Source organism: Aphis gossypii, chromosome 2, assembly GCF_020184175.1.
Source record: "Aphis gossypii isolate Hap1 chromosome 2, ASM2018417v2, whole genome shotgun sequence".
NCBI classification, from domain to species: Eukaryota; Metazoa; Arthropoda; class Insecta; order Hemiptera; family Aphididae; genus Aphis; species Aphis gossypii.
In genome coordinates this window covers 31,341,457-31,368,267 of record NC_065531.1, presented here as the reverse complement: position 1 = coordinate 31,368,267, position 26,811 = coordinate 31,341,457, and the positions used below count along the sequence as shown (strand labels likewise).

At 25.4% G+C, this 26,811-nt stretch overlaps 3 protein-coding genes across 9 annotated transcripts in view; 1 reads left to right on the top strand and 2 right to left on the bottom strand.

Annotated features, from left to right (window-relative positions):
* The window catches only part of LOC114128004 (FGGY carbohydrate kinase domain-containing protein), a 50,244-nt gene extending 28,760 nt beyond the window's left edge, over window positions 1-21,484 (top strand). For 2 of the 5 annotated variants that reach the window (XM_027992403.2, XM_027992404.2), the window contains exons 2-11: window positions 11,742-11,928; window positions 12,275-12,386; window positions 14,063-14,306; window positions 15,365-15,492; window positions 15,602-15,781; window positions 16,466-16,667; window positions 17,482-17,632; window positions 19,823-19,897; window positions 20,134-20,450; window positions 21,264-21,484. In XM_027992403.2, the coding sequence (XP_027848204.2) occupies window positions 11,742-11,928; window positions 12,275-12,386; window positions 14,063-14,306; window positions 15,365-15,492; window positions 15,602-15,781; window positions 16,466-16,667; window positions 17,482-17,632; window positions 19,823-19,897; window positions 20,134-20,450; window positions 21,264-21,348 (1,681 nt within the window). In that variant the 3' untranslated portion in view covers window positions 21,349-21,484. Of the gene's footprint in view, window positions 1-3,163; window positions 3,325-11,556; window positions 11,678-11,741; window positions 11,929-12,274; window positions 12,387-14,062; window positions 14,307-15,364; window positions 15,493-15,601; window positions 15,782-16,465; window positions 16,668-17,481; window positions 17,633-19,822; window positions 19,898-20,133; window positions 20,451-21,263 lie in introns of those variants that run through there. The other 3 variants (XM_027992406.2, XM_050200402.1, XM_050200403.1) reach the window with 3 other exon arrangements.
* Window positions 4,534-7,321, bottom strand: LOC114128009 (uncharacterized). Its single transcript, XM_027992415.2, has 2 exons — window positions 7,153-7,321; window positions 4,534-5,349 (listed from the first exon to the last, which is right to left on the bottom strand). The coding sequence occupies exons 1-2, from the start codon at window positions 7,210-7,212 to the stop codon at window positions 4,741-4,743; spliced, it is 669 nt and encodes a 222-aa protein (XP_027848216.2). The 5' UTR covers window positions 7,213-7,321; the 3' UTR covers window positions 4,534-4,740.
* Window positions 21,387-26,724, bottom strand: LOC114128006 (uncharacterized). 3 transcript variants are annotated; one of them, XM_050200401.1, is made up of 10 exons: window positions 26,600-26,693; window positions 26,084-26,235; window positions 25,304-25,386; window positions 23,440-23,923; window positions 23,219-23,309; window positions 22,845-23,009; window positions 22,591-22,744; window positions 22,364-22,474; window positions 22,013-22,270; window positions 21,387-21,905 (listed from the first exon to the last, which is right to left on the bottom strand). In XM_050200401.1, exons 2-10 carry the CDS (start codon window positions 26,095-26,097, stop codon window positions 21,622-21,624), a joined length of 1,644 nt encoding a protein of 547 aa, XP_050056358.1. In that variant the 5' UTR covers window positions 26,098-26,235; window positions 26,600-26,693; the 3' UTR covers window positions 21,387-21,621. The 3 variants fall into 3 exon arrangements, with proteins under 3 accessions (XP_050056358.1, XP_050056357.1, XP_027848208.2); XM_050200400.1 differs by lacking the exon at window positions 26,084-26,235 and having other exon boundaries at window positions 26,600-26,724; XM_027992407.2 differs by lacking the exon at window positions 26,600-26,693 and having other exon boundaries at window positions 26,084-26,564.
* Between the last annotated feature and the right edge of the window lie 87 nt (window positions 26,725-26,811).

The following is a 26,811-nucleotide window of genomic DNA, read 5'->3' as shown; positions in this document are numbered from 1 at the left end:
AGCAGTAAAAATGAATACATTTTCAATTATTAGAGTAATTTATGGTAGAAAATTTGATTCAATTGGTACCTTGGAAAGTCAAAATTAAAAACGTCCAGTTATTTTCAAAACAATCAGTTAAAAAAAAAGGAAAAATTAAGAAAAACGAGAATTCGTTTTTATATAGTTCCAGTTTTCGACAAAATTAATTTTGTTTTTTTTTTTTTTTTTTTTTAATTAAAATTGAATATTTCTTGAGACTTCCATTTTTCACTTAATATTTATATTAGATTTTGTAAGTATGCTATAAAAAAATTAATTAAAATTAATGTATAAATATATTTAAAATTTATATTTTTTTGATATATACTTATAATATAAGTCCAATAAAAATATTTATTTACGAGTAAATAGTAAAACGTACAACAAAAGGTTCATAATAAAATATTCTTACAGTTTAATTTGATAAGATGACTATCGAAAATACATTATCGCTTTTTTTAATATGTAAATTAAATAATAGATACAAATATAATTATTATTTTGAAGTTTTTGAAATTCATATAAGGTCTTGCTAATACAAGATATTTAATTACACATGATTTTTAAATTAAATATAAAAATAAGCATAATATTATGGTCACATATACAATTTTTCATGCGATTAATTTAACATTTAAGTTCAATTTTTAACAACATTCGATGTTTAAATATAAAATGCATTTTTTCTAAATAAAATTGTTATAATTTTGTTGCTATTTAAAAAATATTAATACTAGAAACTTGAGATATTCCATTGTTACTTAAACTATCATTATCTATACATGATGAAATTGTTATAAAAATTAAAAATATTTAGATTTGTTTTAAGCTATTCATACGCATCAAAAATGTTTGAATTATTATTTTTGTTTAGTTTTTTCTATAAATTACTATAGTGCATTCGTAGGCAGAAGTAAGGTGGAGCGATAGGTAATTACCGATTTTTTATAAATTTTACGAATTATATGTTTATTGTTTATTATCACAACACAATACAATCATAGCATTTTCATGCTTTTACAATAAATAAAATGCATTTTTGATTCATTCCAACTTGTTCTATAGCTTTACTGTATTATTGATTTTCAACAATCAGTCGTAATTGAATGACAGCTTTAACAATAAGCCGTCTAATGTCTTCACACAAAGTGCATTAGTTGTAAAGCTAATTTAAAACTTAATATCACCAATATCAAAGGTTTTTTTTTACTGTTGTTTTTTGCAACAGTATAAAAGAGCATCAAAAAAATTATTTTCAAATAACTCTATTTTTTTTTTTAAAGATAACGTATTGATATAATGGGAATACAAAATCTTTCTGGATCAATAGATCACTAATTAATTATAATTTATATCCAATAACAATAGCTATTTTAATTTCCGTAACTAATATGATATATATTTATACCAAAAATGATAATTTTTATTTTTATTTCTACATTGGGGTACCATGGAAATTTAAAGTCTGTAATCATCATAATTTTGGCTAAAATATGTCTTTATTAGTTAATAAAGACATATTTTTATTGAGTAGATGATTAATATTAGTCATAATTATTTAATGATAGCATAATATTATAGAAACACCAACCTTAATCTAAACATTCTTCAGATAATAATGAATATATATATTTCAAATTTCATAATCATAATCCAGTATTTTCGAAGGAGATAGCAATAAGTAGGTAAAAATTTGCGTCGTTCTCACAATTTTGTTGAATAGATAGACATCGCTCCGCCCAATGATAAAATTATTATTATTTTTATATTTGCCAAAAGCAAAATACAAAATCCTACATAACATATTTTTAGGTAATTAAAAAAAAAACAAAAATATATGGGCACAATTTTTTTTAATAATCGTTTCAAAATTGAATTTTGACAAAATTCATCAAAATCATGAAAATTTTAAAGTAATTAATTAGGTAGTTACTAGAAAAAGTTTTTAAAATTTCTCCATTTTAATACCTAAGGATTGACAATTTAATACAAGGTTCTTTTTCTTTATAAGTTTTTTCTATAGAAAAATAAAATCTTAAAAATATATTTGCACCATTTTTATTTTTTATTTTTAGTTTACATGGACATTTCAAATTTTAATATATAGACGAAATTGGATTTTATAATGAAAATAACAATATTAGCTATTTTGTTATAATTCAAAAAATATTATTCATAACTCAATCATGAGGATTTGAAACTTTACATCACTACGTATATTATTATTTACTATTTGTAACACATTTTTTTAAATACTTTAATTAATTTCAACTCAATGACATGATCTACATCATCTATACATCAGAGGTAATCCTGAGTTTTATTTTGCATGTTTTAACTATATTTATTTTGGTGTATTTAAATGAAAGTAGTATAATAGTAAACTAGATGATTAGTAATCTTTCTAGTATAGTGCCAACGTTTTTAGTAAATTTATTATGTATTTTATTTAAAAATATAAATTGCATATTTTATTATTTTATGTTACATATAATATTATATTTGTCGAAGTAATGAATGGGTTAAACTTAAATTCAACAATAAACCATTCGTGTGCAAAACAATTCTGATTGAGAAACGGTCTATTTCTAAAGATATTTGTAATTTATATTTATATTTGTAGTACTGTAAACTAATTTTTGCCAAAAGGCAAAAACAATGGATTTATTTTATTATTAATAATTACAATATACTTCAAAAATATATAAATATAGCTTAAAATATTAGTATAAATATTTGCTTAACTTTTATAGTAAATTTATAACATAAATTGTTCAAAGGTAAATAGTTATTTTATGTTAATGCTTTCAGTTACCAAGACTTAGCCTTAGCCATGTATTAAAATAGTAATTTGTTTGAAGCAATAAATTTAACTTTAAAATATATTATATATAGGCACAGAATTCGCCTACTAGACTTATGTTTCCTATTATGGAAAATCCTATCAAGTAAAATAAATTATTGGACCTCTACTTAAATAAAATAGTAAAAAAGATAGTGGCAATAATAAATTAAATCAGTGATTAATATTGTTACACAAACATCTAAATATTTAGTTGTGCTATATATTTTTATCGGACATTGAACCGTACCAATTAATTCTTATCTGACCAAATAGCAATTTTTTTAGTTTGTCAGCAGTGATTTGATTGAAAGTCAGTTGTTTTGCATACACTGTCTGACGTCTGTGAATATATATATATAGTAGAATATTTTCTTACTCAGTGTCATTAACCATCATTGTATACATCGACCACCGCGATATTTAGTAATACGATATTATCACGGTTATGATTGTATAATGTAAGTAAATATTTTTATTTTTTTTTATTTATAATTTTTAAAATGTTTAGCAGTAAATTGTAAGCAATTAAACTAAATGTAAATAATTATATAATTGTATGTTTTCATGAGTATTATCTTTATTTTATACTCTATAGGTACTGCACATAAAGCTATTGGTTAAAATATTATATTTAAATTTTTAAAACATACATCACATTATTATTTTATTTTTATAAATCTAAATATCTTGTATTAAAATAATTCATCAATATTTTCAATATAATATGTTATGTGTGATACGTTTTAATTAACCATATATTGTTTTCAAATAAAAATATCAACAACAAAAAGTACGTTGGGACCTATAGGTAGATATTCTAAGCATTAAATTTTATGTAATAGGTAAACGTACTTAAATATTAAAAATAGTAGAGTAAACTAGATTATTCTGAACGTACAATTTGTTATATTATGCATTAGTATACATAAGAACACATAAGAGTACAATATCCTTTTAACGAATTATCATATTTAAAATTATAATACCTATATCTATAGCCATATGGAGTTTATAGGTCCTAGCTTATTATATTATTATATATCAATCTTGAAATAGATATTTTTATGGTTTTAATAACTATTAATTTAGTGAATAGGCACATAAAAATTTAACAAAACATTATTATTTATTTTAATATTATCCACTAAAATGGTATATTGCACAAATTTACTAGACTTTTGCTTAATATATAAAACAAGTTAATTAGTTATGAAGTAAATTATACTTTATCTATGCTAACTGGAGACCAAATAAAAAAAGTTTTTATTGATTATTGGAACTTCCCCCCCCCCACCCGTAACAAATGTCCGGGTTTAATCACAACTTGCTTTAAATACTCAATGTTTTAGTCAAACATAATAATAATAATATTAATATAAGTACGACCAATATATTATAATGTACCTATTTTATTTGGTATTTAATTATTTAAATTGTTTTCGTCTAGTCCTCTCAGTCCAAATCTTCTTATTAATAGTAATAACTAATATAACGATAATTCATTTTTGATCTATATAATGAAATTTATTTTTGTTGCACATTAAGTTCGCGATCCCCATTTACACATTTAAATATCATTAAAATGCACAAGGAATTGTTTCAGGACAAAAAAATAATATATTATACTTAATCAGTTGAGTATATTAAAAAAAAAAATAATAATAATATTAATTGTGAAAACGAAAATATTTATTTTAAGGATAACGATGAGTGGTGAATCAAATAGGTACCTAATGTGTGGTACAGTACAAAATAAATAAACCGACTGTCGGCGAGGGAAAGGGTGTGAGATTAGATGTTAGAAATTTTTAAGAAAATTTACACTATATGTATATATATATAAATATAACTAGTCTATTATATTGACGTGTTTATTAGACATTTTGAAACATATTTCCAACCTTATTCATGGTACCCATAGCTATTTTGGAAGGAGTGTTGGTAAGTCCCATAATCCTCTGCTTGATCATTTGCTGGTTTTTGGATGGATTATACAAAGTCTCAAAGGCTTTAAACACTCTGGCTAATCGGTTTCTCATCACGGGTAACTTGAGCAAGTCGACCACCCGGGAGGCCGTGTTTCTGATATAGTCACGGATATCAGCATTTTGTACGATGCGATCGAACACCTCCTTTGTATCTCTGAATTTGTCCGACGTCATATCCGCTTCTCTCGCAATGAATGCCAGCATCTTTGCCAACATTCCCACCGAGTAGTGGGAGTTCTGATTGGTGGCCATCACATCGATGAAATTAGACAAGACCCGAATCGTGTCTGAGCACACGTTATCGGTTCCCATTTCCTTAGCTGTTTTAAGCACTACGTCCACCAGTTGCATAGCCGCTGGGTTGCTAAATGCCTTATTCCAGATTTTCGATTTGTATTCATCACACTGATGATGCTCCATTTCTAATCCGTCTTTTGACTCAATGTATTGTTCGGTAGTGTTGTAGGCGTTAGGCCCACCAGCACAACTAGCTTTCTGCACATACATAATACATATACATAAAATATAGGTACACACGTATATTATACAGAATAGTTCTCTGACATAGCATGTATGATTTGAGTAAATATTAGTTTGATCAGAATGATACCTATTTCCTCCATCTCCAACCATGATCTAAGCGATTATAGATAACTTAGATTTTTTGGAAAACGTAAGACCATCCAATTATAGTTTCCAACATACTTACACAATTTTATTATAACTTAGGTATTGTATATTTTTTTATTTAAAAAATATGCAGTTTTGTTATGCCATTAAATTGACAACTATATCAATATTTATATCGTTATCAGCATCAAATATAGATAATGAAGATAATCGAATTTGGTGATTTAGTTGAACTCAACAAAATATTTACCCATCTTAAAGTACGAAAAGAACGCTCAACTCATGATGGATAAACTGATGAATGTATAGTCATTTCTAGCTATAAATATTTAAAAAGATAGGATATACCTACTGTTGAAATCATAACTTTAATCATATGTCTGATGTATCCACGTTTTTATATTTTGACCATGCTAATTTTAGGTATAATGATTTTTTAAATACAAAAATTCGTATTGTCGGTGTTTATTAACAAAAAAAAAAACACGGAATATTTTTTTTTCATTAATTATAAATATATAAAAATTATCGGGTTTTATTTAAAAATTATAGGAAAATAATTATATTTACTTATTATTGGGCTGAATATGGAAGAAAAATTTAATTCTCCAAAAACCTTCCCTATATTTGTGCCAATAATTATTTTTCATTTAATTAATAATTGTAAGAAAATTAGAAATTTTATTCAAATTTAAAAAGTTTACACATTTTACCTAGCGCCGCCGTCATGTTTAAAATACTTATAGGTATACATAATATATTTATATTGCAAGCGTGACCATATCGGATCGCCGTTTTAAAGCGTATTATATATGCGTTAATCCGTATCAATGTTTACAAGATAAATATTTAATAGAATCGTTGTTCAACGATTGGTAAATTAATATAAAAACGGCTTATAAAAAAGAGCATGGTCTTTAAATAGTGTACAGATTTTTAATTTTACCCACTCTGATAATGTATACAACATGGTCAGTTAATCAAAAAATGTAAAAAAATCAATTCTAAAATTAAAATTTTAGATTTGCATATAAAAACTTGTCTTATAGAACAAAATAAATATATGTTTGGTGTGATTCTAAACTTAATAAATTGAAATGTCGTGTCATTAAAAATTATTTTAGAAAATTATAAAATAAGTATAATACTTTAAACGATTAATGTTTTATATTATGGTATTAATTAAATATATAGAATATAGATAATGTAAATATTAATATTTAGCTCAACAAATTATTAAAGAAAATAAAAAGCTGATATAAATTAATACTATTTACTATAATTTTAAAATCATCCTTATAGCATCTATATCTTCCAAAACTATTTTATATATTTTAATGGGTCCTATTTATGCTATAATCCTTAAACAACATTAAATTACTCAAAAACTTCTAGTTCTAATATCAATATATCAATTTGAATTTATAAAAATTTTTGAAAAAGTAATTGAATAACTTGAAATAAAAATGTGATTCTCTTTGGGAAAAATATCGGTATCACGCCACAGAACACTTCTTAATTGGAATAAAAAAAATTTAAGTATTTAAAAATAAGATAATTTAATTTAAATATTTCAAACATCAGAATTTAGCAATTTGTTATCAAAGGAAAAAATAGCAATTAGCATACTTAGTGAATCACTCTGTATAATATATAGTTAATTTTTACCTGTATTACGGCTAAGCTAGATATTGCCATGACGGCCACATATAATTGGTAACGTCCCATACTGTTTATAATCGCTATCCTGTGCTACACGGCGATATATTTGTTTAAACAAACTTTTGATAAAAAATCACTAGGTTTTATACTTGTGAAACGGTGTTGCACAAGTGTTTAAACATATGCTTTGTTTAAATAGTTGGCGAATATATATTTGGGGAAAAAAAGTAAAACGTTTAAATACCTTATTATATACTTGCTTTTGTAACAAAACAAAAAAAATAATAATAATTGAGAAAATTAGAAAAATTACTAACAAGCATATGGTAAAAGTCGCATCGAATTATTCGAAATACCCCGCAACAATGAAAACCTATTCAACATAGTTTTGGTAGGTATTAGGATTGGGTGATGTAGAATAATATTTTGTTTAAACTGATAACTAATGTTAAGTTTTAGAAACCAAAAACATTTTTAAAAATCCCAATAGATGCTATATATTTAGATTTTGAAAAATAACTACATATTTCAAGTTTAATTTTTCTGATAAATTTATTTTAAACACGATTAATTAATACTTATTTATTTATTATGCTGTTACATATACATACAATTTATTTTTAAAAATTAAAAAAAATAAACGGTTTTAAATCATTTTACGTAATATGAATGGGTGACTGACGTGTGATAATAAACCAGAATCGTCGACGATCATCATTTAAAAAACAATTTGTCAATTATTTGTATTATGTATACTACTAATAAACTTAAAAAATATCAAATATTGCATTTTTTTTTCAATTTATAAGGAATTTTTGTAAAATTCATACTCATAAACAATAAAAAAGTAGGTAAGTGGGTACCGCTTAGGATAATCGTAAGTTCTTACATAAGAGTAGCAGTTAAAAATTGCATACGTTAATTCCTACATATTATGTGATGTGTAAATTCTTACACAAACTTAAAAATGAGATAAATAAGATTCTTCATGGTGGAAAAAGGTACGAATATGTAAAAAAAATTATACTATATTTTATATAATATTATAAGTTATCAAATTTATGAAATAAAAATAATATAATATAGAAGAATATATTAGTAGTATAGACGCAGTATATTTTTTTACAATTGTAAATGTTTACATTAAAGTGATATATAACGATATCACCAAAATGATAACTTATAAATTACAATATTATGTGAAATGTATAGTATATTTTTTTTATAATAATGAATTATTATATTAAAATATATTCCCTGTTTAGGAACTAACATTTGTACCTTTTTTTACCATATAGTAACTTACATATTATATTATATTCTAGGCCTACTAGGTTTCGTATAAACTCGTTTATCTAAAATTATTTGATTGTAAATAATCGATATTTTATACGTGAATATTTGATTTCGTAAATTTTAGATAAAAATGTTGAATTAACCAACGTTTAATTTCTTTTATAATTATTGTAATCCAAACTTATAGAATATCTTGTATTAAATTTTTAACTCATAGCTACTTATACAACATTTTTTATAAATTATAACTATAAAATAATGATTTTGACGAATTTTTGTCAATATTTGAATTTCAAACGCTAATAAAAAAAAAAATTGTAAGCAACCAAATTTTAAAAACATACCTACATTAAGATTAGAATTTGCAGCTCAAAATTTATAATAACATTAATAATTAAGCTTACACCACGAACTTATTCACACCGTTCTAAGGTACGTCGATATTGATTCGTGAAAAATTAGTTCAACATACCATACTATATTAATATAAACATTAATCAGTATAACTGCAGTTGGTAATATAAATATAAAATATCCTAAGAAATATAGTTTGACAGTCCATCTCTGCACAAAATAGGCTTTCGTCGTACCTACACAAAGATTTATCATTGAATTCAAATGTATCACTTCATAACAGTGTCCTACTTAATGACAACTAACGCCCATGCTGATGAACAGAGCGACTTCCCCAGATTTTAATAACATGTTTTAACTCTAAATGTTATACAAATTAAAAATTATCACGAATTATGCGTGGGGTATCATCTGCCTGTAAAATGCGCCTTTCGATGAACATTCTATGACGAACAAAGCCATTACTATTATTCAATTGCTGAATTCTTTGTTATATATGCCCTACGCGTTTAGTTTTAAAAAATAACGCGATTTAAATTTCAGATAATAAAGTTCCATGTTGCTTTCAATGCCTTGTAATAAATTATTATCTTTTTTTCTGTAGTAGTTAACAACCATGCAAAACGTAAACAAAAATATCTGCAACCATGCAATAATGCAATATATTGTATTATACTAGATACCTAATACTATTAAATGTTAGGAATATTATTATAGGCAGAAATTGCTAAAAATTTGAATTGATCGAATTGCAGTATTTTTGTCGAATTGCAAACGGGTCAGAAAAAGGTTAATATTCGAATATTGCATTCGTTTTGATCACTGCATAAAACCTATTTATTCACAAATATTAACCAACTGTTTGAAGAATAATTTATAATTTCAATATTTAACCGTAATGTATGTACATATGACACCCCTGGGATAATTACGATACCATAAATATAATGTATATTTTGTGGGGAGATAATAACTTTTAGAACAAGTGTATCAGTTCGATGATTTTCAATTTTTCTTAGATATACTTAGTATCACTATAGTGATTATTGTAGTATGCTATGATGTGGCTATATTGAGGTGTCTGCTAGTTTATTCGATTTTTATTTATTTTATAACATAAATATTTAAACTCAACAAAACTCAATAAAAAATAGATGTGTAAGTGTAATAGACATTCTATCTTCAATGACAAGCGTTTAAAAAGTGTTTTTTAAATAAAATTTACTAAAAAACGTATTTAAGTACATGCAAGTACAGATACTTAAAAAATATGTTTGTAAATATTTACAAATACTTATAAGAATTTAAATTTAATATTTTCATCATAAAATCAATTTTTGTTTTTGGTATTTACTTAGTTTAACATTTTATACCTCATCACTGGGCATAACTTAATAAATTTTTGATTTAAATTTAATTGTTTAATTTGGCCACAATTAATTTTAATTTAGTATTTTATTTTTAATACCAAGACTTCGAGAAAGTATTTAAAATAGATATAACTTTAAAATTATATTTTCAAAAGTATTTGAAATACAGATTTACGGATTTGACTAGACACTTAATACTTAAAAAGTATTCGAATACTTTTACTTAATTAGTTTTACTCAAGTAAACTTCACAAAATTGTACTTATTTAATACACAATAAAATAAAAGTCATTGAATGAAATTAGAATCGTCTTATAACGAGTCTTTTTATCAACGATAAATTCGGATTTATATTGGCAGTATCGCCAAATATTATTCGCATGATCCTTCGTGTTATTTTTACTTATCAGTAGTCATCATACACATTTCTTTTTACAGCGTAATAAATAATTAACACCACCGTGGTATACCATAAAAATACATGTACGTATAATACACGTATACGATCGTCGTGGCTAAAGTAAAATTCTGAACGGGTAATAGAAATATAATATTTTTACTTTAAATTCACATTTTTTCAAAGTAGAACACACATTATTTCAAAATGTATTAACGCTTTTGGAAATATTTTTTTACACAATTTAAAGTAATTATTAAACAATATGTTTTTATTAAAAATACATATTTTATAATTTTTTAAGTTCTTTATTTTTTTGAATGACGTCATATAATTTTTAATTCGTACCTATTCTAAAATAGATTTTTATTTGGAATATATCAATAAATAAATGAAAAATCGGACGAAAATCGATAATTAATTATAAAAAAAATATTATAATTTATAGGTACCTATTCAAAATGTTGATAAGTGATGTAGTGAACCAACATTTTTTGCAGTATACCCAATCATTTTACCCTTCTCATCTAAACTTTAAATACTTAACTCATAAACTATTCGTCCAAAGTTCGAGTTCTATAAATCAAAATACTTAGAAAAATTATTCAATATTGTAGTAAGGAATTAAAAAATGTATGCTATCATTAAAAAAGGAAAAACTTTAAAAAATATAAAATAAAAATTAAAAAAAATATTATCTATAGCTATATATTATTTTTAAGTAATGAATGTTATTTAGATTAATAAATTGTATGATGTACTTGTACGTTCACAAGATGGATTTGAGATTTCTTTTCTTAAGATTATTAGTATTATTAACTATTTCATAACCTATAAATAATATTTATAGATATTAAGTATTATCTATGTGTATAAGGTATACCGGTATATGTAATATTTACCATTTTATAATCGACGCCTTAACTGGATATTCTAGTTTATTCTTTAAGCAAATATCATGTTTAACATAGGCCATAGCATCATATGTTGTGATCATCAATGCATTCACATTTTGAATCGAAAGTTTATAATATTTGACGCACTTTCCTTCCAACATATGTGTAAAAGATATTATAATGTAATACCTACAACAGTCATTTAATATACATTTAAAGTAAATAATTTGTTTAACACTGATTTGTTATTATTATTTTATCTATAGCTATTGATTTTTTTAGTTTTAAAAACAATATGTATTTCATTGGAGTGGACGTCGGGACGGGAAGTGCTCGAGCGGCATTAGTAGACAATGCTGGTAGAATTTTAAAAAAATCTACCAACGTTATTCAAACGTGGAATCCCGAAGAAAATTTTTATCAACAATCATCCGAAGACATATGGCGTAGTTGTTGTAAAGTTGTGAGGGTAAGGAACGAGAACTGTCTATCACTTTACAATGCAATTACATACATATTATTCATATAATAGATGGAAATGTCCTTTGGGCTTTGGTGTACAGTATACTCATTAACAACTGATACCATTGTTAACCATAACTTCGTTACACCTCTTTTTTCTCTTATTCGAGTATTAATTTCTTTAACGCACCATAGAAACTTCTTTAGTTTTATGAGTGAGAATCATCTTCTCTCTCCGTTATGTTAGCTTAAAAGTGTGTGTTTAAAAAAAATTGGAATCCATATCCATATGCCATATCCTTACACAATAAAAATTTTAACGGGACATATTTATATATAATATCATATTATAGGAAGTCACTGAAGGAGTATCATCCGAGGCGATCAAAGGTATCGGATTTGATGCTACGTGTTCTCTAGTAGTCGTGGACAATGATGGACTACCATTATCAGTTAGCAAAAACGGTAAAATTTTTTTTGTTATAACTGACATTAATTTAGGTTTATAGGTGCGAGCTATATACAATGGAGTAATTAGAAATTATTTTTGAAAAAAGGGGGATAATAATTTTAAAATTATTTAACATTATATAATATTATGTGACTTGTAGGTAATCTTTTTCAAATAATATAAAAATAAATAGAACTACCTATAGAATAATTATTGATTATATTTATACTATATATGACTTTCATTTCTCTAAAAGTATTTACAATAATTGAAAATATTTTTTTTACATAATTAAAAATTTTTTACCTATAATTTGGAAAACAAACAGAGAACAATAAAACAAATCTGGAGGATATATCTTTATTAACTAACGCCTCTCAAAATAACAAACTAAATATTTTAACCTTCTACTACTTTAAATTACATCTGTAAAATTTTTCTCGCTGAATTTTTTGCAATACCTACTTATAGAGAATTCATAAAAAAATCAATAATAGTAGTAGTATTTACTATCAACGTAATTATAGGCTTAGATGAGGTATCCGTATATTATATTCAAGAAACTGACAACAAATATGCCGTAAACTTCTTATTAATTTAACTATAACTAAGTATGGTTTCATGATAATATTTAACTCAGGACACGCATTTATTGTACGTATTATATTCATGTGATAAAACGAATTAGAAAATTCAAAGTAGACTTTTATACGTAGGTTCTTTGAATTAAAATACAATTATAATATTTTCTCGTGGATAGTGAAAAAGGTGGTTTACGTTTTAATGATCTGAATACTCCAAATTAAATCATTTACAAAAAATTCCAATTTAAATAACTGGTGTATGTTTCAAGTTTCAACAACTAGTAATTTTTTACTATAACAAAAATCTAAAATTGTAAATAATCGTTATTTTACTCGTGAATATTTGATTTTGTAATCAATAAAATTTTAGATAAAAATTTTCAAATTGGCCAACGTTTAAGTTCTTTTATAATATTGTAAGACAAAGTTATGGAAAATCTTGTATTAAATTTTCAATTTTTTAACAACGTTACAAAAAAAAAAAAATACTTAAAAAATCGAAAATGTTAGTTATCTATAAATAATTCAAAAAAGCCGAAATATTTTGAAAATTTAACCATGTATATAGATAACGCTAATATAAACATTTGGCGAAAATGTCAAGTATTTACAGTGATTAGTTTTTGAATATTACAGTAATATAAAAAAATCTATTTTTTTTTTTAAACTGTTCGAAAATTCTTACTTTTGACTTCTATAATACACCAAGAATATTCACTTTGCCATCGGAAACCAACCCTTAAATTAAAAATTGAAGCATATTATGCTGTAAACAAACACAAAAAAAATATATTACGCTTCATTGTATAATCAATATATTCATAAATGCGTTCAGAATCTAAAAATATTTTCTATATGATATCAATAAATCTATTGAAAAAAATTTTTATACACCCGAAGTTACACCACTTTTCAAATTATGCCGTATAATAGTAGCATAGGTACTTAAAGAGTACCTACCAAACTAAAATAATAGATACAATTAAAAAATAATTTAGAATATCGAGAAAAGTTATAAACTTAATTTATTACCAACGACAAATTATTATATAGTATCGTGTCATCGTTACATTAATAATTATACCTATATAAAAATATGATTAAAGGTGAACGAGAACAAAATGTAATACTATGGATGGACCATAGAGCCAAGAAAGAGGCGGATTTCATTAACAGAACAAATCATCGAGTGTTGAAGTATGTGGGAGGTAAAATATCGTTAGAAATGGAGACGCCGAAAATCCTTTGGCTAAAAAATAATCTACCGAAAAACTCATTTTGGAAAAAAGTGGGAAAATTCTTCGACTTGCCTGACTTCCTTACTTGGAAAGCCACGAATTCTGTCTCCAGGTTGGTATGTATTATTAAACAGTGGTTTTCAACGTTTGGGTTACAACTCAAAGATGGGTGATGTATAAATTTTAAAAACAAGCCAGGAATTACAATATACTTTTAATAGGTAATTAATATTTAATATATATATAATAAAAATATATTTCATCCTATTGTATGTAGTATATGTAACAAACTAATAAATAAAATGAACATTTTTTTATTTCATAATATAATTCATAATCTGTTACAAATAGAACAATAAGTGAAAGCGATGATTAATTATATAATATATATATGACTTGAATCATTAACACTAATTTAATAGTAATAATTAATTCAAATTTGGTCTGCTTATACTTTTTGTTGCACATTTGAAGCAGTATCAGTCAGCTTTTTTTGAATATGAAATATGAATTGAAAAAATGAATGATAACTAAAATGAGTTGCAAATCCAATAAGGCTGAAACTCCTTATAAACTATAGCAGCAGTTCCCATTACGATAATCATAATTTGTATTTAATGTACATTTGATAGTCCAATTCTTAACGAAGGTTATAAACTATTCAACATCACGCTAAGATTCTTAGAAGCTAGGCAAAAAGAAAAAAGTTAGAAAAGATGGCGAAAATAAAATAATAGGGTAGGTGGACGATATGACGCGGTGGGTCGGGGACGATAGTTTACACGCAATATCAGTTAATGATGAAATAAGTTTTGAAAAATCCTATATAAAAGTTAGTATTTTTAAAACAGGTTACAAACAGCGCGGGGACAGCTATATATTTAAGTATAAAAGAAAAATCATGTCCTCTACGAATTTACAATTATTAAATAATGAATTAACATTGAAAAAGTTGAATCACATAAGTGGCATAATTTTAATAATATACAACGAAATGCACGAGGATAACTTATCATATATTATACTACTCTAAACCTAAAAACTCAAAATATATAAGCATTTTAAATCGAATAAATAATTTTGAACAACCTGTGTATTATGCTAGCTATATAGCAAATGTAAACCAACATCCATGATTTTCTGTATAAAATAAAGTGGTTTTATTTACAGATCACTGTGTACGGTAGTTTGCAAATGGACGTACTGTGCAGATCAAGCGGTATGCGGTTTTTGGGATCGTTCGTATTTCGAAGAAATTGGTTTGAATGACTTGAGCCAAAACAATTGGTCAGCAATAGGTTAGCAAATAGCAATACTCTTTCAATAATTTGGTTTTTAGTTTTTTACCTTGCGATGATCAGACAATCGTTATACTTTTAAATCAACGCCTTATCATTTTTTTAACAGGCAACGAAATATTTGAGCCCGGACGACCTTGCGGCAACGGACTGACAGAAAACGCAGCCCGAGAAATGGGATTAGCTGTTGGGACTCCAGTGGCCACATCATTAATTGACGCACACGCCGGAGGACTGGGAATGATCGGGGTTGGGTTAAAAAATCCAACGGAGTTTAAGCATCGATTAGGTGAGTATTATATTCATACTAATTACTGTGTTTTTTAACCCAAGTTATGTACTTTACGTTCTCAAGTCTAAATATTAGCTGAATATAGGTTAGGTACTTATTGCAGTTTGCGATACATTAATTTTTAATAATATGCACAAAAACAACTTTTCTTAATGTGAATAAAACATTAAAACATATCAAATAATGAAATTTAAATTTAAAATATTGAAAAAAAAATTAATTCTTATTTAATAAATATAACTGCATGTCAAAGCTTTGTTCAAAATGTCGATTATCAATCATGTGCCTCACATGTCTAAATTTTTCACTATTCTACATATATAGATAAAATAACTAACAATCTTGATTAAGATCTACAGTAGACACTTATTATCTACTAACTTTAAAAAGTATTATTTTAATTTTATGCGATTAAGTTAGTGGGAATCGCATATAAAAACTTACTGAACAGATTAATCAGAGAACTTATAAATCCCGCCGTTTTTGACACGAACGTATATGAAAGACCCTACTGCATAAGAACCTACTTATCGAATAAACTATATAGGTAAAGCCTAGTACACGCATTATACCCATTATCCATTGACCATTTCGTAATGATATTTTTATTTGCGATTTTATATATATATAATATATCTTAATATCTACCCGTGTTTGTGTTAAATGTTAATGATTCTTTAGTGATGATTGGAGGTACGTCGACTTGTCACATGCTGCTCAGCGACCAAGAAGTGTTTGTGGACGGCGTATGGGGACCGTACTACGGTGCCATGTTACCCGGTCTATGGCTTCTGGAAGGCGGCCAATCAGCCACGGGCAAACTGATAGATCATGTGATCAACACTCATCCGGCCGCTAAACATTTGAACGTTACGGATGGTGTGTAAGTACTTATGCATAGCTATACATTATTATTTATAATGATATAATAAATATGTATACAAGGCTGAAGATTTATACATAATACTTAAAGATATTAAAATATAAATCCACTTAGAAAAACAAAAAGTACCTATGCTCTAAAATCTAAGCACAGTAAAACCTCTCCATAACGAACCCTCTATATATTAGACGGAGTCCTCCTTATAACGGAAAATGTCAATAATCTCGATTCAAATAATATATGAAATTTCTACCTCCCTATTTCTCCCTTCAACGGACAAAATTGTAAAATTGTTGGTCCAAGCGATTCTGTTATAGAGAGGTTTTACTTTAGGTAGGTAGATACATAAATTAGTTAATTAACTAGTTTTTTACAATTTAATGTATATTATTATAATTATTATTGAATACTTAATCAATTTTAATTTATGAAAAGAATAACAATCCAAGTATTAACATTTAACCAAATTAGTAGGTAATTACTTAGATATAAAAAAAAACCTTATTAAAAAATCACAATATAATTTATTAAGTTATTTGTCTTAATACATTTTATTGGAGTACCTATACCTTGTGCCGCTATAAGATGTATGTAAAGTTGGTTTGTTAGACGAAAAATTAAATAAGATCTGTTCTAAAACTAAAAAGCAGTTGGCAGAATTTTTTTTACCAAACGGAATAATTCCTAATGTTACCTACAATATAGTTGAACATACCCAGTGCAGATAACCGGTTTTGTAGTTAAAGTTTTTAATTAAATTTTTTTTTTACCTTACAATACAATATTTTTACCATCAAAATGGTAAATATTTCAGAAGAGCAGAAGATTGCCTGAACGAATTACTTATGAAAATGGCCAAGGACAGAGGTTTGGATGCAATCGATAGGCTGACTGAAGATTTTCACGTGTATCCTGACTTTCATGGCAATCGATCGCCTGTGGCAGATCCCACACTAAAAGGAACGGTAAGTGCAGGCTAATAGCTCATTTGACAAAATTTTACCAAAGCCATATTTAATTTGTTGTTTACATCTTACAAGTGCAAAACATGTCAAATTTATGATTAACAGTTCACATTTAGCATCGTAAGTTTTATATTTTGAATGTAAATGAATATACATTTTGCCATATAGTAAAACAAAAGTATAAATTAACCTATTATCAAATTTAAAACTAAGATCATTTATATAAAAATATTATAATAGCTAATAGCTTATTTTACTGTTGCAATATTAAAACTAACCAAGCTAAACGCAACTTCCAAGAGTAAATTTTCTATATTTTATACTTGTAAGACTGATCAACGTAATGTATCATATGTCAAATGTTTCAATGATGAACACTGAACAGGTATAAAATTATAATGAAATAAGAGAAGAAGTTATATTCCAAGTAAAAAAGAGATAGGTACTAAAAATGTTCTTAAATAATTTATGCTTATAGATATTTTTAACAAATCTTGTCCACTTCTGCCAACGTGAAAAAATAAATGTTTTTCATTTAATATACGAACTTACTTCTGCTACTACAACTACTGCTAGCACATTATTTTGTTTTTAAATTGTAATTATAATATTTTTATAACGTGTGACTCAAAAAAGCTACCACACCTGATATATAAGTATAACCATATAGGTACACGGTCTTTTAAAATGTATGTGACAAAAATGATGAATATTACTTTAGTTCTTTTATGCAATTCCTGTAATTTTTCTCACCCACAATTTGAAAAGCCTTACACATATGGCCACCATGGCCATAGATATATCTATGACCATGGCAGCATATTAATGTATTCGAAATGTAAGTACAAAGACCAGCATTTTAAGTTTTTGAATATGTTTATACCATAGATTGAAATGAAAATGATTCGTTAAACAGAGTTCTCAGAAAAAATTCTTTTGGATATTTGAAGACTGAGATTGAGTATATTTTAAAAACACTTAGGTACTTGAACACTTTTTAAATTATGAAAAAAATTTTAAGGTAGATACCTATACAAATTTGTTAAGAAAAAAAATGTCAAGTTGGTCATATAGGTATATTGTACGTTGAATCATTTGAGTCACTTTGATAGGTTTGCACATTGTAAAACATATCTTTATCATTTTTTAGAAAATAATAATTTTGTTGATTTTTTCATATTAGATTATTTTAAGATTTTTGAACATAACATCCACTTTCTAAATTTATATACATCAATACATTATTATGTTTATCAAAAAATTATCTAGAGCAATAGAGCATCACATTTCAATTTCCTCAACTTTCAAGTATTTTTATTTATTATCTGAGATACCTAGGTATTTGAAGTTTTATAAATCTATATTTTGAATAATTAATTGCTTAAACTTTTGAAAACCAGTCACAACAATAACAAATTGTTGTATTGCACTATGATATTTGGTCATGTTACTCTAAAAGTTATCATACATTTCAATGTTGGTTAAATTAGATTTTATAGATTATTAATTAAATTGTATTTGTATACTGATTAATTTCTTATGTAGATTGGTTTTATTAAGTGGGTACATAAATACACAATGCACTATGTTTATTGTTTATATATATCCACATATTTAAAAAAAAAAGAAAGAATTTTGTGTGGTTGTGCTGACAAAGCCCACATGAAAAATCAAGGTACTGAGAACAGATAAAATCATTACTCTATATTTATTAAAGTATTTTACTTAATTCACATTCCTGAACTAGCAAAGCAAGCCAGCAAGTTAGTTACATATGAAACAATATGTATGTATTTGAGACTTCATATTATGTAGTGTATGTGAGGGTAGGGTAAAATTACTTAACAAGAGATATAACTATAGGTACTAGAGGTACTATGTATAAGTATAATAGACAAATATGATGACTACTATGCCACAAAAAATATATTAAGTCCACTTTCTTATAGTGTCAGACTGGTTTAAAAAGGCCTATTGGCTAATATCAACACTACCAACTATGTATTTTACTTTGAATGCCTTAATCTTAAACAACACAAACATTTTTAATGTGTAGAAAAGGCTCATGTATGAACAAGACCTAACCTGCATATCTATGTACATCCATTACATCCGTTTTCTATCATCTACGATCTAATTTTCTTCAAAAGTACTCATTATAAATATATTATATTTATTGTTATATTTTAGATAGTTGGATTGACGTTATCGGTAGACCAAGAAAACTTAGCACTTATTTATTTGGCAACAATACAGGCACTTTGTGTAAGTATAATTATATTAATATATATTATACATTTTAAACAATAACTATTGGTTAACTTATTATAAATAACTTATTTAACTGATTATGCTAATTTTTGTGATTTTGACTTCCTATTAAACTAAAAACTAGATTTCTAAGACCAAAATAAAATGTATAAAGATAAATATGACAATAATGTAATAATAAATGCTTAACAATTATTGGCTTGTATTTAATTTTGTATATTTTGGTCAAGTATGGCACCAAGCACATCATAGGCTCTATGGAGGAGAAAAGCGGAGGATCATTAAACGTCCAAGAAATTCTCATGTGCGGTGGACTCAGTCAAAATTTGGTGTTTTTGCAGTGCCAAGCTAATGTCACCGCGCTACCAGTACGTACTTCTACGGAAGACGACCCTGTCCTGATCGGTTCAGCCATGTTGGCTGCTGCCGCATCATCGTCGTCTAAATCATCAGCTGAACTCCATCCATGCTCATCATCACTCAGAGACGCCATAGCATTAATGGCCAGCGACGCGCGCACCATACACCCTTCATTAGATTTGCAAGAGTGAGTTACACATCCATATCTATTTAGAACTACACCTTCATATGACACATAATTTTACATCTAGCGTAAATACATCTATCTAAATAGAGTTATATTGAGGTTTAAATTAATCTGAAAAATATTCTGTATTTGAATAAGAAATTAAAAATGCATTGTGTATGGTAAACAATCTTGATTTCACAATACTCTGAAGCCGACAAAGATATTTTTAAATAGATGAGGGGGTTAATGTTGGTATTATACGATAAAAGTCTCTTTGAGTTATTTATAAATATGTAAAATTTTGATTTTTTTCTATAAATGTTGATCAGAAATTATTAGCTGCCGAGTTTAAACTCTTGAAAACTTAATATAAGATTCCACAAGTTATACTTATGTACGTTTTAAAAACATTTAAAATACCTACATAAACATAAGCATAATTATTGTATAAGTTAAAATTTTGCCAAAATCATAAAAAATTACAAACTACTTAGTAATAAAACTTTTTGTTATGTACCTATTTAAGTTGTGAAAATTTAATGCAAGATTTTTATAAGTAATTCATACTGAAACCATAGAATCTTTAATAACCATCAATATCAACAATATATTAATTATTTTGTTATGAATTTTACTGTACACAATCACACTATTGATTTATTTTAAATATTATCTATTTATAGGTCATATCCACCTTATTATTAGTCATGTAATTATTCTGAAATTACCTTTCTTGATATATAACTGGAAATTAACAATGCACACACTATACATCAAATATAAAATACTGTTATTGACTTAACATAATATGAATGTTTAATATATTTACAGATATCATAAAAGAAAATATTCTGTTTATTTGGAAATGCTTAAACATCAGAAAATGTACAAGTACATTATGTCAAGAAATCCATGAAAATAAGTATATTTTAAGTAAAATAATAAAATAATAAGTAAAGAAAACATTTTATAATCACACATTTGTTTAAAAATAAATAAATGTTTGTTTAGTATTTTAAAAAAATCAAAATAAAACACTGAATAAAATACAACATATGTTAATAATTTTCATTTTACCAAGATTCGTGATTCCTAGATGTTTTACTTATTGATAATATTTTTTAAATTTCAACATTTTGTTAACTTATCAAATAAAAAAAAGGATTTATACAAAAATCATACTTATTTACTAACATTTGTAACTTATTGAAGGTTTGTTGGCCAGTCTAGAAGAACGTCTTATTGATGATTTGCCATCTTGCATATCAACCAACGTTTTAGTTACTGTCTTTTTCACTTCTGACTGTGCTTTGATAGTATTTTTTTTGTTAATTTTATTTCCGGTTTGAGTAGAAATTGATGTATCAATAGGTTTATTTTGAGATCTGACACCATTGTTCTGGTATACTTTAGTTTTTTTCGAAGTATGTGGAGTAACAACTCTGTTCTGAATGGTTTTAGGTTTGATATCTTCTACAAATTTGTATATAATAAAAATGTCAATATAGTACAAAACATACTTAACGATTTACAATAAACAAAAATATTACAATTAATGTCATTTAATAATTTATACTTACCATTGCACGAGTTTTCAGGTGTTAAAAATCCATTAGCAATTTTTTTAGGAGATTCAAAATGTATGTTCTTCCGCTTTGTGCCTTTTTCATTATCTGTCTTTTTCAATGCTGGTTTTAATGGAGATACATGTGGAGTGCCTAAAACTATTGGTGTCATGCCTGACCTACGAGCCACATATGATAACTCCATAGTCTTCAATAGCACAGGGGTAAAACTTATATTTTTTTGATTTGAAGAAGTTGGAGTGCTAGAAGTAACTATAAATAGATAATATAAATACATATTAGAATACTTTAAACAATCAAACATTTAAATTTGCTCTGTACAATTAAATAAAACCAAAAACTTACGATAAGTGTTATTAGAGAATTTCATTTCATTGAACTTTGAATTATTTGAATCATTTTTTTCATTAGAATTTTCACTATTAAGTGTAGTTTTCTCTTCCTTTAATTTTTGGGCTGTTAAAAAAATTGGTAATATTAACAATGCATCAAAATAAACTCAAAAAACATGTACATTTCTAAAAAAAAAAAAAAAACTTAATCATACTAAATAGTAAATAATCTAAACTTACTTTTAATAAAATCTGCAAATTTTGATTTAACTACTGGACGTTTATTAAATGTGGGTAATTTGTTAATTACTTTTTTGGCAATTGGTTTTAATGGAGCCCAATTATTATTTTTCAATATGGCAAGTTGACTAAATTGGCCTTCTAATTTTTCAACCTAATACAATATATACATAAATATATGATATTATTGAAAAAAATATTTTATAATGAATAATATTTATTGTATTAAAACATAATATTAAGTTTATATTTACTTGTAGCAATAGCATATCCCAAAATCCATCTAAATCGTCTGTTGTTATAAGCATTGCCCCAGATTTATTATCAAATTCATTTATCAGGGAACGCATTTGCATAAATTTGTCAGTTGTCAAAAGTTTTGTTTGTCCACATGCAACATCTATTTCATCTTTGATAGACTAAAAAAAAAAACAACATATTTGCACGTCATTTCATATAATTATAACTTGATTTAATTAACAGATTTTTATACTATTTTTATTAAATTACAAAACACATTTATTTAATTTATACATATATATTCAAATAATATTTCTTAAGCATACACTTAGTAGTTGCCAGATGGTAATTTATTAGTTAATAATATTATATTCAAAATATAACTTACTTGTGGAATATCACGGCTATTTTCAGAAGATAATTCTGCCCAATATTTAACTTTATTTTGTAATTCAATAGTTTTACTGTCCAACTTTTTCCTATAACATTAATTAATACAATTAATATATAAATATTTATTTCTTATTAAACTAAAAAAATAATAATAAACACTCTAAATGTATAAGTATCGTGTATCGTGTTCAAAACATTTTAAACAAATATGTATACCTAAAATTATCAGCAACATTGTCATCTTCATATTTATCATACAACTCAGATAATTTTGGAGGTTTGCGAGGACTTGGTTTCCATTTATGACCACGTGTTGTACAAACAAAAGGACTCAGCACAATCTCAGGGACTACTGGTTTCATTTCGTCAATTGTGTTATTAAAATTGTCCATATCAATTTCTTCTTGTAAATTATTTTCATTTTCAATCAATGTTGGGGCGTTATCTTTTACAATTTTTATCTTATTCAATATTTTTTTAGTATTGGATTTTTCTTCCTTCATTTCTTTAATTGTGCTTAGAATGATTCTTGGTTTTTTAATTGGTTTCGTTAATGATGTATCAGTAGATTCATCATTGATGTTAACAAGCTTAAGAGGTTTACATTCATTAGATTTATTTGTTTTCTTAGATATTTTGGATGACTTTAAAGTCTTTGATTTTGAAATTACGTGATCTTCAACCAACTCTGGTTCCCCATCTAAAATAATTAGTTAAAAAATTACTTAAATTATTGTTGATCCTTAAGTCTAATCTATTATATTAATTAATGCCATATTAAGTTATAATAAATACTAGTTACTTATTATAGGTGTGAATGACAGAAAAATAAAACAAAAACAGTGGCTATAAAATTAATTACAACTACCTACCTATAGTGGCTAATATGTTAATTGCAAAAATAGATGACAACATCAATTATTGGTTAAAACGATATATTTAGGTATTTATTGTGTAAAAAAAAAATATTTTTTGAAATAATACAAATTAGAATTTACATCATTTATCCTTTTTATGTTATCCTATCATAAGCTTATTATAAAATATGGTGTAAATTAAAAATAAACTATTTCAACAATACTAAAAACATTAATGGTGGATTCTTTAAATCTTATTCAAATTAATTCATTTCCAAGTTTTATAAGATTAAATTATTTAATCATTAATGCCTAAAACTAAAAATTAAATCAAGTTACAAGATAGACATGATAATTTTTTAATGAATTTATTTGAATTGACGTATTCCATTAAACAGGGCCACAGGGGTAGCATCTATAAAATCTTTCTTTTAAGTTAAAATGTAATTAAATTCATTGCAACTAATTTTTGGTGAATAAAAAAAAATTTAAAAATATAGATACAAACAAAAATGTGTCAATAAAATCACAAGAATTTGGTGATGATAAATAAGAAAATTTTTGTTTTTTTTTTTAATAGGTATCAAACCATGGTACCATGATATAACTTAAGACAGAATAGAATTAATAATAGTAATATTAAATTTTGAATGACTATTTTATCATATTTTGATGTCATTATAATATTATAATAGATAATAATATAAAAATTAAATTACATTCACTATTTTGCATACTATATCTATATTTTATTCGTTAATCTTTTAATATAAAATTAAATAAAATTATTTTATTTAATTAAATTTATTAAGAGAAATTCAAGGTGAGCTAGATTATAAGCTCGTGTAACAGCACTAAGCCATTAGAAAGAATGATTTATTCGAGGATTTATTTTATTAACTCATATGGGTTAATAAATTATTTATAATTTCCATTGTTGTAAAATTATTTGACTATCAAACCAAAACTATAAAGAGATATATTTATTGATGTTTTTTATACCTATTTTAGTTCAAACATAATAATATAATTTCAAAAGCAAAAAATATTTAAGCATAAGAAAATGATGACAAGAAATAGCCAATTATAAAATATTTGTAAATGGTAATAATATTTATAATATATTATATACCTATACATAATTTGAGATAGAAATAAAAAAATAGGTATACGTGAAATGTAAATATAATTTTGTACTTAGCAATTACATAGGTAGAACTTACTTTTTTTTAGTGTTTCATTTTTTTCTATATTTTCCTTTTTTTTTCCTATTGGAATTCTGTTTTCCTTCATTATGAATTGAGATCTGGTCAAACAAACATATTTTCAATTTTTCCAAATACATTAAATGTTAATATTATTACAGTAGGTATATTAAATTTATATAAATTTCAGGGAAATGTGTGGGACCTAAATTAGATATATATTAACAACAAATACTTAGACTAAAAACACTAATATCAAATAATAATTATATTGTTTACTAATTTAGGTAATTGAAAAAAACATGATAAAATAAAAGTTATTTATATATTTTTATACTATGTATACTATATTGTTCTGCCTATATAGAATCTGTGCTATTATTTAACACATTATTAAATCCAGTAGTCTTTAGAATTACAATAAGATACTACCTAAGTCCAAATGATATAAAGAAAGGTGGTATTTTTATTTTTAAGCAGATAATAAGAATTCCTATGTAATTATTAAATAAAATATTTGTATCAGAAACTACTATAAAATATTACAGTAGGATCTCATTAACTAAAATTGATTGGGATGACAAGAAAAAATTGTTGTTTTTGAAAATTTGACTTATAGAGGTTTCACTGTATTTACTTTGTAATGAAAAACCTACCTATCTATCATAGCACATAGGTAACTTGTAAATCGTAATTCATAAACTATCAAAATTAGCCAAACACTTACGATAATATCAATTATTAAAAATATAATAACATGTATCTATTGTTGAGTTTAAAAATATAGAAAAAACTTACCTTTTTGTAGTCATAGGTAGTACCTAGGTGTTAGTCAATATTGTCACAATATTAGCGATTTGCTCGTTTTCAATAAAAATAATTGTGTTTTTTTGCGTTACATTAACATAAGTTAACAAAACTGTGAAGTTTGTTTAGAAGAAAAAAAAATACTAAAATTCACAAATAAAACATCAAAATGACTGTAAAAAGGCTAATGAAAGCAATAAAATGTAATGTTATAACTTATAAACAATCGCAACCAGTATTAGTATTTATTATAATAATACTGGTGTACTATGGTATTTAAATAGATAATAATTAATTTCAATTACAAAATAATATAAGTGTGAAACAGTGAACTGTGTCCAGTGAAGTAAATATCAAATAATAAATATTTAAATATCAAGTAATAAATAATAATGTAATATTGACAATATTGAATATTGTAATAACTACTTTATAATGAACAAGTTAAGTATAAACAATTAAACAACACTACAACAGTGATCATTGATCAGTAATATTGTAATATACGATTCGAATATTTCAGGTTTTGATTTAATCGGCGGACGGCATTTGAGTATTTGACGATAGTTTCGAAACGCAGAAGCAAAACCGTTAAACTCACGAAGTCTGGTAGTCATGTCAAATTGTATTTCGACCAATCGGCGTTGAGCGTAACGTGATACGGTGCAACCTGTTTGAGGGAAGAAAATAAACTCTGGAATAAAAAAATGCCCACTGAC

Coding starts and splice junctions, on each gene's coding strand:
- LOC114128009 (XM_027992415.2), bottom strand. CDS start 7,212: ATGGGACGTTACCAATTATATGTGGCCGTCATGGCAATATCTAGCTTA. Junction 5,350..7,152: donor CTAGCTTAGCCGTAATACAG/GTAAAAATTAAC, acceptor ATGTATGTGCAG/AAAGCTAGTTGTGCTGGTGG.
- LOC114128006 (XM_050200400.1), bottom strand. CDS start 26,709: ATGACTACCAGACTTCGTGAGTTTAACGGTTTTGCTTCTGCGTTTCGA. Junction 23,924..25,303: donor AAATGAAACACTAAAAAAAA/GTAAGTTCTACC, acceptor TAATTATTTTAG/ATGGGGAACCAGAGTTGGTT. Junction 23,010..23,218: donor ATAGCCGTGATATTCCACAA/GTAAGTTATATT, acceptor TTTTTTTTTTAG/TCTATCAAAGATGAAATAGA.